Source organism: Medicago sativa, chromosome 4 (genome assembly GCF_051527215.1).
Source record: "Medicago sativa cultivar Bolivia chromosome 4, Bolivia_mono, whole genome shotgun sequence".
In the NCBI taxonomy this organism is placed as follows: domain Eukaryota; kingdom Viridiplantae; phylum Streptophyta; class Magnoliopsida; order Fabales; family Fabaceae; genus Medicago; species Medicago sativa.
Genome location: NC_140752.1, coordinates 72,614,596 through 72,631,131, shown reverse-complemented (window position 1 = coordinate 72,631,131; position 16,536 = coordinate 72,614,596). Strand labels below are relative to the sequence as shown.

The 16,536-nt window shown below is 33.2% G+C and overlaps 1 protein-coding gene across 1 annotated transcript; it reads right to left on the bottom strand.

Annotated features, from left to right (window-relative positions):
* Window positions 1-7,177: 7,177 nt before the first annotated feature.
* On the bottom strand, window positions 7,178-8,446 carry LOC146931607 (uncharacterized). Its single transcript, XM_085703109.1, has 3 exons — window positions 8,169-8,446; window positions 7,849-8,071; window positions 7,178-7,755 (listed from the first exon to the last, which is right to left on the bottom strand). The coding sequence occupies exons 1-3, from the start codon at window positions 8,391-8,393 to the stop codon at window positions 7,328-7,330; spliced, it is 876 nt and encodes a 291-aa protein (XP_085559235.1). The 5' UTR covers window positions 8,394-8,446; the 3' UTR covers window positions 7,178-7,327.
* Window positions 8,447-16,536: the final 8,090 nt, after the last annotated feature.

The window sequence follows — 16,536 nt, the reverse complement described above, 5'->3', positions numbered from 1 at the left end:
AGTTAAACGCATTGGCCCAGCGGGCATGGGCCAGGCTGAGCCGGGCCGGCCCATTTGACAGCTCTAGACAAAATGACCTTTATAGTTTCCTAATTTTTCAAAAGGATTTGAAAATAATGCAACACCTCATATCCTATTCAATAAAAATGATGAATAAAATTTCATATTCTCTTTAACACATCATACAAATATCAAGTCAACTTTTATGTAAAACACAACTAACACTAACAGAAACATAATTTAAAAGGCTAGACCGAGAAAGACTTGCGAGAATCTAGAGGTTCACCTATTTATGCACTGCCACAAGACATAACGGAGAATCTTCCAAACCACATTTTTTCTCAGCACCATCATCTTCCCCCTCATCAATGGAAATAACCTCAGCATTCACAAGAACAACAAAAGGTTCTTCATTTACCTTCCTTTTCTTAGAACAAGAAACATAGTACAAACCCTTTTCACCTTCATCACTCTTTCTCCTCTTTGATGCACCAACAAGTGAAAGACAACCAAACAATGTCACATTTTTGCTATGAGTTCTGCTAGAAACACCAAATAACAGAACATTCTTGCTACAAACACCAGAAACAGAGTACAAACCCTTGTCATCTTCATCACTCTTTTGCTGCTTTGGTTTAGAATAAAACATCTTATCATCTTCATCTTCAACACCACCATCATCATCATCATCCTCATCAATAGAAATAACCTCATCATACTTATTTCTAATATGAATAACAATGTTAACAAATTATGCCAACCCTAATCTTGATGGTTTTGGCTCCAAATTGTTCTAGCCGTTGGATGCATCTGTGTAGATCTCCACATAATCCATATGTTCCCAATCAGTTCAGATTCAAATGAGATTAATAAATGTTGTTCCATTTCCTATGTCATTTACAACCTTCACTCACTCATTCTCTCTCTCTCTCTCTCTCTCTCTCTCTCTCTCTCTCTCTCTCTCCTCCTCTCTCTTTCTCTCTCTTGGAACAAGCTTCTTCCTCTACCTCAGCTCTTCTCTTTCATTTTTCGATTTTCTCTCTCCTCTTCTCCTCTCACAATCGCTGATTTTCTTCATCCTCATCACCTATAGTTCCGGCCACCTCACTTGAAACCACTGCGATAACAGTGAGTTGAGAGTGAACGACACGCTTTGTCGCGGCTAGGAGAGGTGGGATGATTTTTTCTCCTTTTCACTTCTATGTGTAAGTTTTTTCTCCTTCTCCTTCTCCGTTGGTATATTTTTTACCTCATCTTTAAATCCATATTTGTGTAAGTATTTCACCTTCAATTTCTTCCCCTTTTATGTGTTTGATGAAATGTCTCATTGAATTTCAATCTTTAGTTTCGTGGAACCAAATCGACGTTGACAAAAATTTCTCTATTTTTTCAATCTCTGTTGAGGCGAGCTTCACTGATAGAAAGTGATGCATTTGCATTTCTAAGGGCCGATAATGAAGATTGTATTACGTATTCTGGTTTCTGTGAAGCACTTCGACAGGTTTGTTGCAGTATTAACTATGCCATTAGCACGCTAAAAGACCATTTAACGTACATGCTTATCTGAAAATCCATGTGTTTATAAGTTTTTTTTCTTTCAATTCTTTGCAGCTCAATCTAATTGGCCATTCTCATGGGTTGAATGAGGAAGAGATAAAGGAGTTGTGGGTCCAAGCCGACATAGACGAAAATGGTGTTCTTGACTATAAAGAATTTCTGGTAAAGTATTTCACTTAAAATTATATAATCAACAATCTATATATACAAGAAAAGACTCTGAATTTTGAATTATATTTTTCCTCAAAAAAACTATATCTATGCAACCAATGACTAGAGGCTTAGTGTAACTATGAAATCTTAGTGCTTATCTCTACAAGGCATATGTAGTGCACTAATCAAAACACCATACAATGATTCTTCTTTCCTTTCCATTGCAGGCTAAAGAATGTAGGATTCAATTGCATTGTTTTTATTTGTTCTAAGTGTTGATTTAAAGAAAAAAAATTCTGATGATTTCTGTTGTTTTTAAAGAAAAAATTCAATCTGGTGTGTTTGTCCATCTTTGTGTTGTTTCTATAATTTCGGATGATTTGTGTAGGGTTGAACTTAACTGAGTGTGTTTTTATATGACACTATCAGTTAAACTATGAAGATCCCTGTTTTGAGATTGATGTTAACGTAACTTATGGTTTGCAATCAAACGGTGAATCAGTATGTGTTGCGTGCGTAATGTTATTTTATTTATATAGATTTCATGTGATGAATTTAATCGACTTGAGTTATAATGTGATTGATCTAAAAATTTGGTATTATTTTTTTAATTCTAGAAAGAATCTGAGACATACATATCCAAATTATGTCATTTATATATCATTGCAACGTATGTTGATTTATTATATTGTTCGTTTGTCTATGTGCAGCAAAAGTTGATTGGTTAGCCACTACTGACGATGACCGTGAAAATCTCGAGCTTATTCGACTAAAATGGCGAACGTTCGTTGTTGAATTCAATCCAAAACTGGTGATGGACACCGACACATAGTTCATATTTTATGCAAACCAAAACGTATTAGTTTATTTATTATTGTTAGTTTAACTCATTGCACTTTCTGTTTTTAATCTGTCATCATATTTTGTTGCTGCCAAATCACATGATCAGAGGAAAATAAGGAAGAAAAAGCACTATCTATTAGAGTCTGTTCTACATGTATTATGTCTCCCATTTTCATATGATTTCAAGTTGCAAGTAATATGAATTGAGTTTTAAGATGGTTTTCTTTGACTGCAAAATTGCATTTAGAGAACATAGTTTGCCGATTTGATCCCATCTGAAAGAAGTGTCTCCATAGGATATCAAATCAATATACTATATGTGGTGATGATGATGATGTACATATCCTAATTAATATTTGGAGGTGGTCCTTTGGAGATCCAAATTTTATAGAAAATTATGTTTTTGTTTCAGGTAAAACTTATTTAGAAGACAATGGAATAGAAACCAAGAGCTTGCCAACAATAAAGGAAAATTAAGTATTGTGAAGAGTTTGTCAAGTCACCACAAATTTTGGTAGATTTTAGAGATGACCATCAACCCGTCTTATGTTTAACATTTGTCATTGTTAACAAATTGTTACATTATAAGTCTGTAATATATCTGAAATGAAATGTATTTACTATTCAATTGGGTTAAAGGTTTATAAGCATATATTTATGTATATTGAACCTTGGTTTTTGCAATTTATTAAACATTGAATATCGCATTGCAGCTATGGCATGCTTTTATAATTGAATCTGTTTTGTGTTTTCTACTATGTAAATAGTGTGTGAAAGGACTTCTGCTTTGTTTCCATACGATTGCAGAAATATATAGCAGCTGAAATGCAGCTAGAATACAGGTTTGTGTCTGAGTATGTGGGTACGTTTAACATGAATTGGCAGCTTATTAATCAAGAACAATGTTGCCAGATTTCTTGGTACTATGAGTGTGATTCTTATTGCCATATTTCATGCTTAATTTGCTGCTGTATATAATTCCTAATGAACGTCAACATTTTGTATCCGATGTCATTGCGCTTACATTTCAATAGATATCCATTTCGGAAATATACAATATTCTTTATGTTTCGAATTGCAATAAAAAATACAGATTGAGATACGCTCATTTTGAGAAAACACACGGACAAGGAAAAGGTTATTTAATAAAACAGATTAATATAAAGACATATCTAAAGAGTTTTTTACATAGTCTTCATAATATATCACATCCACTATTTTTAATCTATTGCAAGTGATATTGTGAACTATATATGACCCGTGCGGCAGCACGGGTGGGAGATCTAGTCATTCACAGGAACAACAAAAGGTTATTTATTTACCTTCCTTTTCTTAGAACAAGAAACATGGTCCAAAACCTTTTCACCTTCATCACTCTTTCTCCTCTTTGAGAGTTTTTATAGTAAACGTGTGAAAGAAGTAGTGAGAAAAAATGTGTTATAGTTCTTTTTTTAGGTGACTTGAGGGCTTTACAATAGGTAACTTCCCAATACAAAGCAAAATTGTACATTCCCAAGATAAAGTTTCTGGTATTGGGATGTACCTTCCCAAGCAAAATTGTATCTTCCCAAGATAAAGCAATATTTATAATAAAGAGGAAATCAACTTTTACAAGAGAACTTGTTGGGATGTACCTTCCCAAGATAAAGTTTTAGGTCAAGGGAAACACATCTTTTGAGTGTTGATGTTTTAGGATTTTAAAGGTTTATGCGAAGATATATAATAAAATTGTAAGTTTCCTAATTATATGTGTTGCAGCGTATAAATACAATGTTAAATTCGCAGGGGTATCTCGTGGATTTGATACGTGGGTATATATATTTCAGTTCACTTATGTTGTTGGTTTGTTCACCATCATTGTTTTGATTAATTCTGGTTGGTGTTTTATGAACCCTTTCTTACAAAGCCGTTAGTGCGTGGCCTTTTTAATCTAAGTGTGTGTGTGTGTGTGTGCACGCGCGCGTACGTGCACGTGCGCGTGCGTGTGTGTTGAAAATAATATTTAATATAGACATTATTTACCAATTGTAAGAGATTTAAAAAAAAAATTGAAATGATACAATTATAAATTAATTTTTTACTTTTACAAACTTTGATTACACACTACTTGTCTTAATATATTTAGAACAACCGACATCAGATTAGATTGATAGAAATTTGAACGCAAAAAGAATTTAAGATTCAAATAACCAATAAAATAGCTAGCATTGAAATTGAACTTGCAAATGACTTTCATGATACACTAAAAACCATCCAAACATTCTCCACACAACAAAAATTCAATTCTCCACACAACTAAAACTCAGCTACATATTAGACTTTAGAAAATGACTTTCATGATACATTAAAAATTATCCAAACACACTCCACACAACAGAAACCCAACTACATATTAGATTTTAGAAAATGACTTTCATGATACATTAAAAACGATCCAAACACACTCCACACAACAGAAACTAAACTCTCTACACAACAAAAACCATAGAGCAAACCTAAACCCTCTCCAAAACATGAAACCTCAAAAAACAAACTATATCTCAACAACTATGATCATCTTGGCATTTACCACATTCATTACACTCATTTCTAGATCCTCAAGTGAATCGCTTTCATGTCTTATAAATGACACTCTAATTTTGAATTTGTGGTGTGATAGAATATAGTTCTCTGAATTCAAGGACAGAGAGAGCCTCCTAAAAAATAATGAATAGAAAGATAAGTCTCTTTTTAACATAACTTGGGCCTAGATCTGTTCCTCTCTTTTCTTGGGTCTTGCTCATAACTGATAAGCCATAATTCAATATGTTTTTGGCATTTAAATTAGATAAATTGGTGGAATTTTCGTTTTACTTTAGAGCTATTTTACTACAAGGTTTAGCTTTGAGATTCCCTCCATCACACTATATAATATAGTACTTTTATATTAAATTTCCTATTATGTCCTTAAACTATTGCTTATTATTTGTATTTTCAAACTAGTCATGCATGAGCAAAAAAGTTCTCATTGAAAGAATCTAGAATCAATGAGCAACAATGTCCTCATTGAAAGAATCTACTTTACTATTTACAATTTGTTGTTTTTAGTTATTGATCAACAATGATGTGTACAATAAATTACAATATCAAACCATACATACATTGATGTTGGAAAAAAAAACTATAAAAATTCCATTTATTGAATTTAGTCTCTAAAAATTGTATCAATTTAGTCATACCTTTTATAAAAAGGTGGGTTGAGATGAATACTTGTTAAAATGACAAAATTGTTAGCATACACATCTATTTTAATCTTTGAATGTATCAAAAATACAAAAACATACCCATATGTGTCTCTAATAAGCTATTTTGGTTTTCAAATGTGTCTTTTGTTAGTCGATAGAGTCTTCAAATATATTTTGTATTAATCAATTAAGTTCATAAAATTACTAATAAAAAACACTTTAAAATATCTATACTATATATAAAGAAAATAACTCATTTCAGCTCTTTTGCGCCGGCTTTTTCTCTTTCCAAAATTACCCTAAACTTTTAATACAAATAACACATATAACAAATAGATAAAAGTAAATTAAAATATTAAAATAAAAGTGTAACAAACACGATATGAGTGTGTGTGTAGTTTTTTTTTCCTTTATCATTTAAAAAGTGTAACAAACTAAATGAGTATAACTATACTTACTTTTTTATTATCCCAATTATACCCTTAAACGACTTTTTCTATAATAAAGATTGTTGTTGGTGTCATTAAATAAAAAAGAATTTATATTATATTTTTTTGTTATATTGTTAGTGTCATTGAAATACATAATTGATTTGTTATAAGTTGAAAGAAAAAAACATTTTATATTTTTATTTTAATCAAAATCAAAATTTCATAAAAAAACACTGTTTATAATTTTTAAATGTTAGCGCAATAAAAGACGTGACCGTCTTTTCGCTAGTATTTATAACTTCGATACATTGATTGTAATAACAATGGCGCATACATATCGAGATTTGTGGAGGATTACCCACAATAGGTATCAAATCATATATGGGGGGCATCGTAAGTGCGTTACAAATATTTACAATTTTCTTTTATCAATTGGACAATTGCAAGATAGTGATCATGGTAAAAAGACATACAAGAAAATAAATTTGGAGGATAAAATAAAATTCGATAGGAAAAACAAACCAATTACCTAATGTAAATTTTTTTTATTATCATCTCGCTAAAATGCTCTTGCCTTAAAAAGATGGTTTATGTAGTCGAATAATGATACAATCAACCGTCGTAAAATAACCGGCATTGTTGAATCAACTACTCATTTCAATGCTTCTTCAACAAAACAAAGAAAAAACTTTCCTAAAAAAAAAAAGCAAAGAAAAAACTAATCATTTTAATTTGGTAAATCAGATGTCAAACCAATGTTTTAAATAGTTTCACTTTTTCATGTCATTTTGATTAGAACGGGACTAGAACGGAAGTGGGACTAATAGGATTGAGTCTAACAGAAAATATTAGACCTTCACTATATAAAGACTTTGAATCATGATCGAGCGAAATATACACGGCTCTAGAATTATCTGTAATCTTGTAGAAAATAAAAATAATGCAAAAGGAATATAGTATCCCCATATCTTCAACTAAAATCACAATCCTCAAATATATTAGCTTTACTATAATTTTTACAAAAATTGAACATAGTCACATAGTACTATATGACACTAAAACTAAATACGATTTCTCAAAATCTCATTCAAATCTCTTCAAAAACAAAAAACATCTCATTCATACAACTTCAACTGCAGTACAGTGATGTCCCCCAATTTTTTCCATCATTAAATCACAAGTGAGCATTGAAGCCTTAGGTTTTGTTGGTCTAGTTGAATACACTATAGGCAATGGTTCCAAAATGGACTTATCACATTTTCCATTCCACTTAGCTTGCATATACTTTTGTTTCCTCCATGGTCCTAAATGCAATTTCTTCTCCTTCATGCATTTTTTAGCAGCTGAACACATTGTCTTAACCAATACTCTTAATCTCTCTGCTTTTCCAACAAATATTTCTGGTAATCGCTTCACTAGTTGATTGTATTCTTCATTACCACGTGCCATCTCAAATTCACCTCGAAAGTTTAATTCAATAATCACTTTTATTACACCACTTTTAGTTTTTGATGAATTTTCTGTCACTTCTAAATAAGTATGCTCCCCTATGTTAAAAAAAAAGAGGAAAAAAGTTAAATAACAATTTTTCATTTTATATTGTCCGTGTATATAAATTAAATCCGAAGAACTTTTCATACCTGATGGAATCTCCGAAGAACTTTTCCATTTAGATTTGCAAATGGCGGAATTGAAGCCAAGATTCGATAAACGATCACATATCTCTCTAAGCAAACATTTCCGGCAGCTCACCACCGGTCGCCGGCACAAGCATAGCATCTCAGACATGTTCAATTCTCTCATAGCCTCCTTTGTAGCTTGCCTAACCTTTGTCTCACCTGAGCTAGTTCTGCACAGAGTTGCCTTCAAATATGGAAACATAAATAAAAATTAGTCACTTTACTAATATTCATTAGTGTATTTTTTTTTCTAATTGGACATAATGAAATTAGTAATCTACCTTGAGAAGTTGGTCTTGTTCTTCCCAAAAAGCTTTATTTTTTTCAATAGTACAAATGCTATCATCATCTTCTTCGTCGTCAATTTCCTCATCATTGCTGGAATTTGATGAATTTCCGGATGAATCTTGGAACTCCTCCCAAAATCCAAAAACTGTGTCAGCAAAACTGACCTCGTCGGAGCTCCGGTAAGCGGCAGCCGGAGTAGTGGATAACTCTTTCTCCATGAGTATATGAATAATGAAATGAATGTGATATTTTTTTATAAAGAAGTGAATGTGAATGTGAATTACTCTACCTCTATCACACTCTTTATATACACATACATGTATGTGTGTGTCTCAATACTATACTAGTTAATTAATAAAGTATTTTATTTTATGTCACATGGTGTTTTTTATCCAATCCATGACCTTTTTGATGGATCATACTCCACTGTACTATATGCTTGAGATCGGTTTTGGATGTCCGCATATTCCATCCACTGGCTGTGGCATGTGCTCTTCTGGAAACATAATATGGAAATGATTAACTTACTTAACATGATTAAACATATATGGTACATTCCAAAAGAAAGTGCGAATTTTATTTTCTTAAAGTCAATAATCTTGTCCTAGTCTAATATTTTTCCTCCTAATTTGATATTTTATTATGAATATTTAATTATCATTATTGTATATTTTCCCAATAATTGTTTTTTTTTTGTTAATATACAATAATTATCAATTGGATAATATCAATTGTTGTGATTAAATAATTTTTTTATAATTTTATTACCAATAATTAACAATAATTTTTTTATGATTTAGCGGGGTCAATGTAATTTATCATCAACATTTATAAAAAAAATATATACATATATATATATATAGAAAAATATATACATATACATCATTGGATAAACAATATATTTTCTTGTTTCCACCATCATTTTTGAAAGATCACTAATCCCATCTAAGTTAGAAAATTGTTCACTAGAACGAACATCCATAATATAATTTTCAAGTTGATTGTGAAGTCTCATAAGCTCCATTGAAGAAAATCCAATGGGATAAAATCGAGCCAAACTAATTAACTTCTACTTATAAATGCAAAAAATGAATCGCTTGGATTTAAACTTGCTTCATTAGGTACCTTTTCAGCTTTCCACTTAAAAGAATTTACTACTTCCCTTACCAAGGCAAATGGCAATGAACCGTAGAAATGAGATATACTTGTTTGGACACAAACCCAAATAAATATATTTGGGTACACACACAAAATCATAAAAAAATTAAAGAGAATAAAATTAAATAATATCAATTGATATGATTAAATATTTTTTCTTTAATTTTTTTTCATTTCATTTGAGAGTGTGTTTAACAATATTGATTTTTGTGATTGTGTCCATGAAAGTATTTCTCCCGTAAAAATACTCTAGCTTTATATAGTGGTTTAACTTTGTATCGAAAGTGTAACACGTCAACCAGTGTCACTTTTGTATCAATTTATTCTAGTATTTAAGTTTTATACTTTGTCATTAGTCGAAAGAATAAATCATACGGGGTCAATAGTATTATACTAATGGGGTTTATAACTATAAACATATGATTATTGGTGTAAAAAACAAAAATTAAGTGGGGTCAATTGCCCCCTTTTACACTGTCCTGGATCCGTGTCTGTTCTTAGGAGAAAGAGACTCTAGTAATATGAAGTTTGACCAGAAAGTAAGTAAAGTTTGATAAAAAAAATAAATAATTGAATTTTAGTTCCCAACAAAAAAAATTGAATTTTAGTTAACTTTTCTTTAGGGTGAATTGTAGTTAATTGCTCCATGCTGTAGGAGTTTAGCATCTTTCACAATACACAATCCCAATAGGTCACTAATAGGGATAAATCCTTTTTTTTTTTTTTGAATAAATAGGGATAAATCCTGAATTGCCACTTTGCATATAAAATACAAATGACATTTGATTTAGTGGATAAATGGATTTAAAAAGTTATCTTGCCAACAAATTGTTGTCTCAAATATCATTGTTTACTTATCTTCACGCATCGATTTTTTTTTTTTTACGGTGATTATTCAACATTAAACTAGAATAATTTATTTTTGATAGAATCAGAATTAGAATAATAGTTATAGCCACTTGCATATTTTTATTTGTTGATCGTTGTTTTGTTTATCAGATTGCCATTGAAATTTTTTAAATCAGTTAGTATAAATATTATAATATACAGAATTTGAGGTTCGAACTTATCATTCCCCACTTATTCACTTTAATATGAGGTGAAATTTTAATCATTAATTTATTTGACCAAAAAAAATTACAATTCAAAAACCACTCTCGTAAGGTTCAAGGATGATAAACAATTCTTTCTTGTTCATGGGCGTTTTCCTTCTACCTATTACCGAGATCGCCTTACTATGAGAAAGAATGGTGGGATGGGTTTCCGACATTTTTGCAGTTTTAATCTTGCAATGCTAGGAAAACAGGGATAAAATTTCAATCTGATATATATGCTCTAGTATCTGAGGCTTCCAAAGCTAAATACATCCATAGAGGGGATTTCTTCAAGGCTAATCTAGATCATAACCCAAGTTGACAACGTCTACACTTCTCAAGTGATTGTTAGGGGAGGAATAAAATGGAATGTTGGAGATGGTAGTAGCATTAAGGTGTGGACTACATCCTGAGTGTGACACAGGAATGATCCTTTTCTTCATAGCCCTCTAGTGGAAGGAGCTGAAGATATTCAAGTTTGTGGTTTATTGGACCAAGATGAAGGAGTATAACGATGTTACACCAATTAATTCCACAACAAGATATTAATAGGATTATCGAGATGCATATTCCTATTATTAAGAGCGATAATACTATGGTGTGGAAATTTAGTCAATATGGAGTGACATGTTCTCAAATAGATTTCTTTCTTATTCAAAAATCAAACATATATATTTGTTTGGACTATATAGTCATAACGAGAGGTATTTTAACGAGAGGTATAAGACTTAGGAGGAGAGCGAAGAGAAGAAGCCACAATGGGGCTCAAAGGATCAAGTGTCGCATTTGGAGGGTGAAAAATATACGATTTTCGAACACAAGATTCTAGAGGCAAATTTTGTGCAGCCACAAGGAAGTGCAAATCATATGTGGGACAAGATGACATATGTGATTAGAAAAGAAGCAAACTTTGGTCCTTCAAATGTTTTCGTCTCGACTTTTAGTCCTACTTTTAAGTAAACTCATATTATCCTTGAAAACTTTGAATTATTTTTTGCAATCATGCTTAGTATATTATAAAAATATCTCTCTTCTCTAAAAAAGGAAATATCTCTTACCAAAGTTTTAATTTTTTTAACAAAAAAAATGAATTATATGAGGTTTTTTTTTAAGTTTTTAGCGCTTAAAAATTCATATTTAATTTATATTGTGATAAAAAAAAATCAAATTTTTTGTGGGATAGATTGTTATATTAACTTCTCTACAAAAATTTATTTAAGAATATGAAACATATGCATAGGTTGACTTAAAATCATGAACCAAAAGTCATAACATAAATATTTAAAAGACAAAACTTTCTGAAATATTTGTAGAGAGATGAAAATTTGAGATATTTGAGATCAAAAACTTGTATTTAATAAGATTCTTTGTATTTTGTAAAAAACAAAACAAAAAAAACTTTGTATGTTATAGGGTGCACCTACTTTGAAACAAGATTCTAAAAACAATTCCTATATGGCTATATGTTACACCAAACTGTTCGCATATTATGCTGGAATCATATACAGTAATAAGTTCATTATGAGTTATGACCCTTTGAAAGTGAAAAAAGATCCATTTAATTAATGGAAAAAGTGCAATAAAGTGAATGAAAAGGTGCATAAAGTGACAACAGTATTACATATTATATATGAATGAAAAATTGCGACATGCATGTACATTTTGATGGATGTTGCCTCTCCTTTATTTTATAAACGAATTACGTCACTGATTTGTAATTTTGTATTACTTTTTGCATCAAACAATAATTTAATTATGGTTCTAATCATTCATCATTTTTTATATATATAAATCATGCTCATTACTGTTAAACTCAGAGAAACTAAGAGAAATGAGGGATGTTAAACTCAGAGAGACTAAGAGAAATGAGGGTCAAAACTGTGTCCCTCTTCATTCTGATTTCTCATATAAATACAATGCAATTACAAGCTTTCAAGTTGACTTTCAACCCACTAAATTAGCTAAACTGACATATATACATTTACAACTAATTATGCTAATTGATAGAATGATTATTTGACTATTTACAAATAAATGTGCAATCTTATAAAATCTGATTTGTCATTAATTCCATTGACATCCCCCCTCAAATTGATGCTCGTAAATCTACAAGCATCAATTAGCCAAGTAGAAAATTGTGCCGCTGACGTGTCAAACTTTTAGTGAAAATGTCTGTTGTTTGAACAGATGTTGAGACATGTGGTAGATTGATGATTCTTCGATCATAGGCTTCTCGAATAGAGTGACAATCAACCTCGATGTGTTTCGTCCGTTCATGGTAAACTGGATTTGCTGCAATCTGAATGGCACTAGTGTTGTCAGCATGCAGCGGAGTCGGTTGTTCTTGAGAGAATCCAAGTTCTGTTAGAAGTCCACGCAACCATATTATTTCAGAACAAGCAGCAGACATTGCGCGGTATTCTGCTTCAGTGGAAGATTTTGAGACTGAATCTTGTTTCTTACATTTCCATGAAATAGGAGCATTTCCTAGGAACATGCACCAGCCAGTAGTAGATTTTCTTGTGTCTGGACAGCCTGCCCAATCGACATCACTATATGCTTGGAGTTTGATTGATGAACCAACAGGAAAAAATAAACCACGCTTTAGGGTGCCAAGGAGGTATCTAATGATTCGTTGTACTGCTGAAAGATGAAAATGTCGTGGAGCTTGCATGAACTTACTAACTGTGTGTACAACAAAAGAAATATCTGGGCGAGTGATAGTTACATAGACGAGACTTCCCACCAGTTTGCGATATTGAGTGGGATCATCAAGGTGGTCACCTTCATCTCTTCTATATTTAACATTAACTTCCATGGGAGTGTCAACAGGGGTTGCATTTGTGAGTCCAGCTAGCTGGACCAAGTCTTGAATATACTTTTGTTGATTTAGAAAAACACCTTCATGATGATAATGCACCTCTAAACCCAAGAAATAAGTGAGACGGCCCAACTCTTTCATATGAAAAGTTGAATGCAACAGGTTTTTGATCCTAGAAATAGCATCTTGATCAGAACCAGTCACAACGATGTCATCCACGTAAACAAGAAGCACCACCATGCCTTTAGGAGTTCTTTGTAGGAAAAGAGATGGATCATACTGACTTTGACAAAATTCAAAACCAATTAGTGTCGATCGAAACTTTTCAAACCATACTCTTGGTGCCTGTTTCAATCCATACAAAGATCGTTTTAGTTTACAAACAGTATTAGGTGAAGGTGTAGGCATACCATTAGGAAGTTTGATGTAAACTTCCTCCTGAAGGTCACCGTGAAGGAATGCGTTTTTGACATCCATTTGATGTAACGGCCAAGCTTGTGACGCAGCAATAGCAAGAATGGTGCGCACGGTTGTCATCTTGGCAACCGGAGCAAACGTCTCATCATAGTCTAGTCCATATTCTTGCTTATTTCCAAGCACAACTAAACGAGCCTTGTAACGATCTATAGATCCATCCGAGCGCAGCTTTATAGAGAACACAAACTTGCTGCCTAAAGGTTTAACAGATGAGGGACATGGCACTATATCCCATGTTTGATTTTCTTCTAAGGCAAGAAGTTCAGATTCTATAGCTTTCTGCCAACAATCATTCTCCATGGCCTGTTTATAAGAGGAAGGAATAGGAATAGAAGATAATGTTGCTGTCATGCAATTGATATACCTTTCTGGGGGATTGCTTTGGCGTGAGCTGCGTCGTAGAGGAGCTGGTTCTGGTTCTTCTACTGGACCAGCAACCAAGGAATTATCTTGAGGGGGCCCATGAGTGGCAGTACTACGTCTTTTGTAGGTCAAGAGAGGTTTAGATGATTGTTGATCTGAATGAGAGTTAGAAAACATTGGTAAAACAGAAACTGGAGAAGAGACAAGGTCATGATGTGATGCAAAAAAATATTTATTTTCTTGGAATATGACATTTCTAGACACCCGAATCCTACGAAGGTTAGGATCATAACATAGAAAACCCTTTTGATGAGGAGAATATCCAAGAAAAGCACATTCAACAGATTGTGCAGTAAGCTTGGTGCGTTCTTGTGGAGGAAGATGGACATAACACACACAACCGAAGACACGTAGAGTGGAGTAATTTGGTGGGTGACCATATAACCGAGTGAAAGGGGATTCATTACCTATTGATGGAGATGGCATTCTGTTTATAAGATGGACAGCAGTGGAAAGAGCTTCACACCAAAATCGTGAAGGCACATGAGACTCTAACAAAAGGGTGCGAACAACATCAAGCAAATGACGGTTTTTTCTTTCCGCTACCCCATTTTGTTGTGGAGTTGAGGGGCATGACCTTTGAGATATAATGCCATTAGATTGCGAAAATTCTTGAAATGAGTGGGACATGTATTCCCCCCCATTGTCAGAGCGAAATATTTTGATTTTTGATGAAAATTGGGTCTGAACATAAGCATGAAAAAATTTGAAAGTGGAAAAGACTTCGTCTTTTGATCGCAGAAAATAGACCCATGTGAAACGACTATAATCATCAATGAAAGTTACAAAATATTTGTAATGAGCATGAGATATAACAGGTGCCACGCCCCAAACATCACTATGGATTATATCAAAAGGTTGTGTTACATTAGACTGATGTGTTGGAAATGGCAAAATTTTACTTTTACCAAGCTTACAAGGAATGCAATCAAAATGAACAGAATTAAGTGATGGGGTGTGTTTATTTCCAAGAAAATTTGATTTTAGCAACTCATGAAGTACATTTGCGTTTGGATGTCCAAGACGCTTATGCCACACTTGGTAATCAACAATAGCAGAATTACAAGAAAGTAAAGGTAAGGAAAGACTTTGAGGTAATGAAAACTGGATTGGGAAAAGACGTCCAACTTTAGGCCCCTTCGCGATTATCTTCCCTGATTGTTGATCCTGCACAAGACAACCAGATTGTGAGAATTGTACTTGACAATCATTCTCAACTAATTGACCAACCGAAATGAGATTACTAGTGAGACCAGGAGAGACAAAAACATTTGTTAGAGATGAAGAAATATCACCGGTGGCTGTGATAGGTAATTGATTTCCATCAGCAGTATGTATCTTTAGATTTCCAAAATATTTTTTTATATTAGTAAGAAATTGGGCATTGCTGGTCATGTGGTTGGAAGCCCCCGAATCAAAGTACCATGAGGAAGAGGATTTACCTGATATTCCTAGAGCAGAGAAGGCAGAAATGATCATTTGTTGAACCATTTCAGGGGTCACTGATGAAGCAGTAGGAGCATTTTGCTGAACCGGTGCTGGATTGACCGAGTTGCTAGGAATAGATGAATCAACCGAGGTTGTAAAGGCTGTGACATTTCTCCTTGGTGGCCTTATTGGGCATTCCTTAAGAATATGTCCGTCTTTTTTGCAGTAGTTGCAGACTTTGTCTAGACAGTTTGAAGCATAATGTCCCAATTTCTTGCAACAGAAACATTGAACAGCACTCATGTCATGACTTCTTGTCTTTCCTCGTGCCACATAAGCCACTGGAACAGTAGACAATTTTTGATCTTCAATGATGGACTGTGTCAGTAGACGTTGTTCTTCACGTAACAGATCATTGAAACATGCATCCAATGATGGTACAGGGTTTCTTTGCATGAGATTGGACCGAATACCTTCAAATTCAGATCTCAATTTCATAAGAAATTGATCTCGCTTGGTAGTTTCATGAACAGATTGTACGGAACTTAAACCTTCAGAAGTCAAGTCTGCATAAACTATCTCAGTGTATTCAGCCCAAAGATTCATGAATTGAGAGTAAAATTCAGAGATGGAGAGACTATCCTGTTTAAATAAGGCTATGTCGTGTTCAAGCTGGAACCTTCGAGCGGCGTTGTTCTGATTGTAGACTTTCTTCAAGTAATTCCACATTGTGGCTGCTGTTTTGTAAGGTCGGAGATTCAGGACAATGTTTGGATCAACAGAACCTAGGACCCAGGACATGACTTGAGCATCTTTGACTACCCATTTGCCATGTGCAACCTTATCTTTCTCTTTGTCAGGAACTGGAGTGCTGCCATCAACATGACCCCACAAATCTTTTCCTGTGACAAATATCTCGAAATGGAATGCCCAAGTTGAGTAGTTTTTGCCATTAAGGCG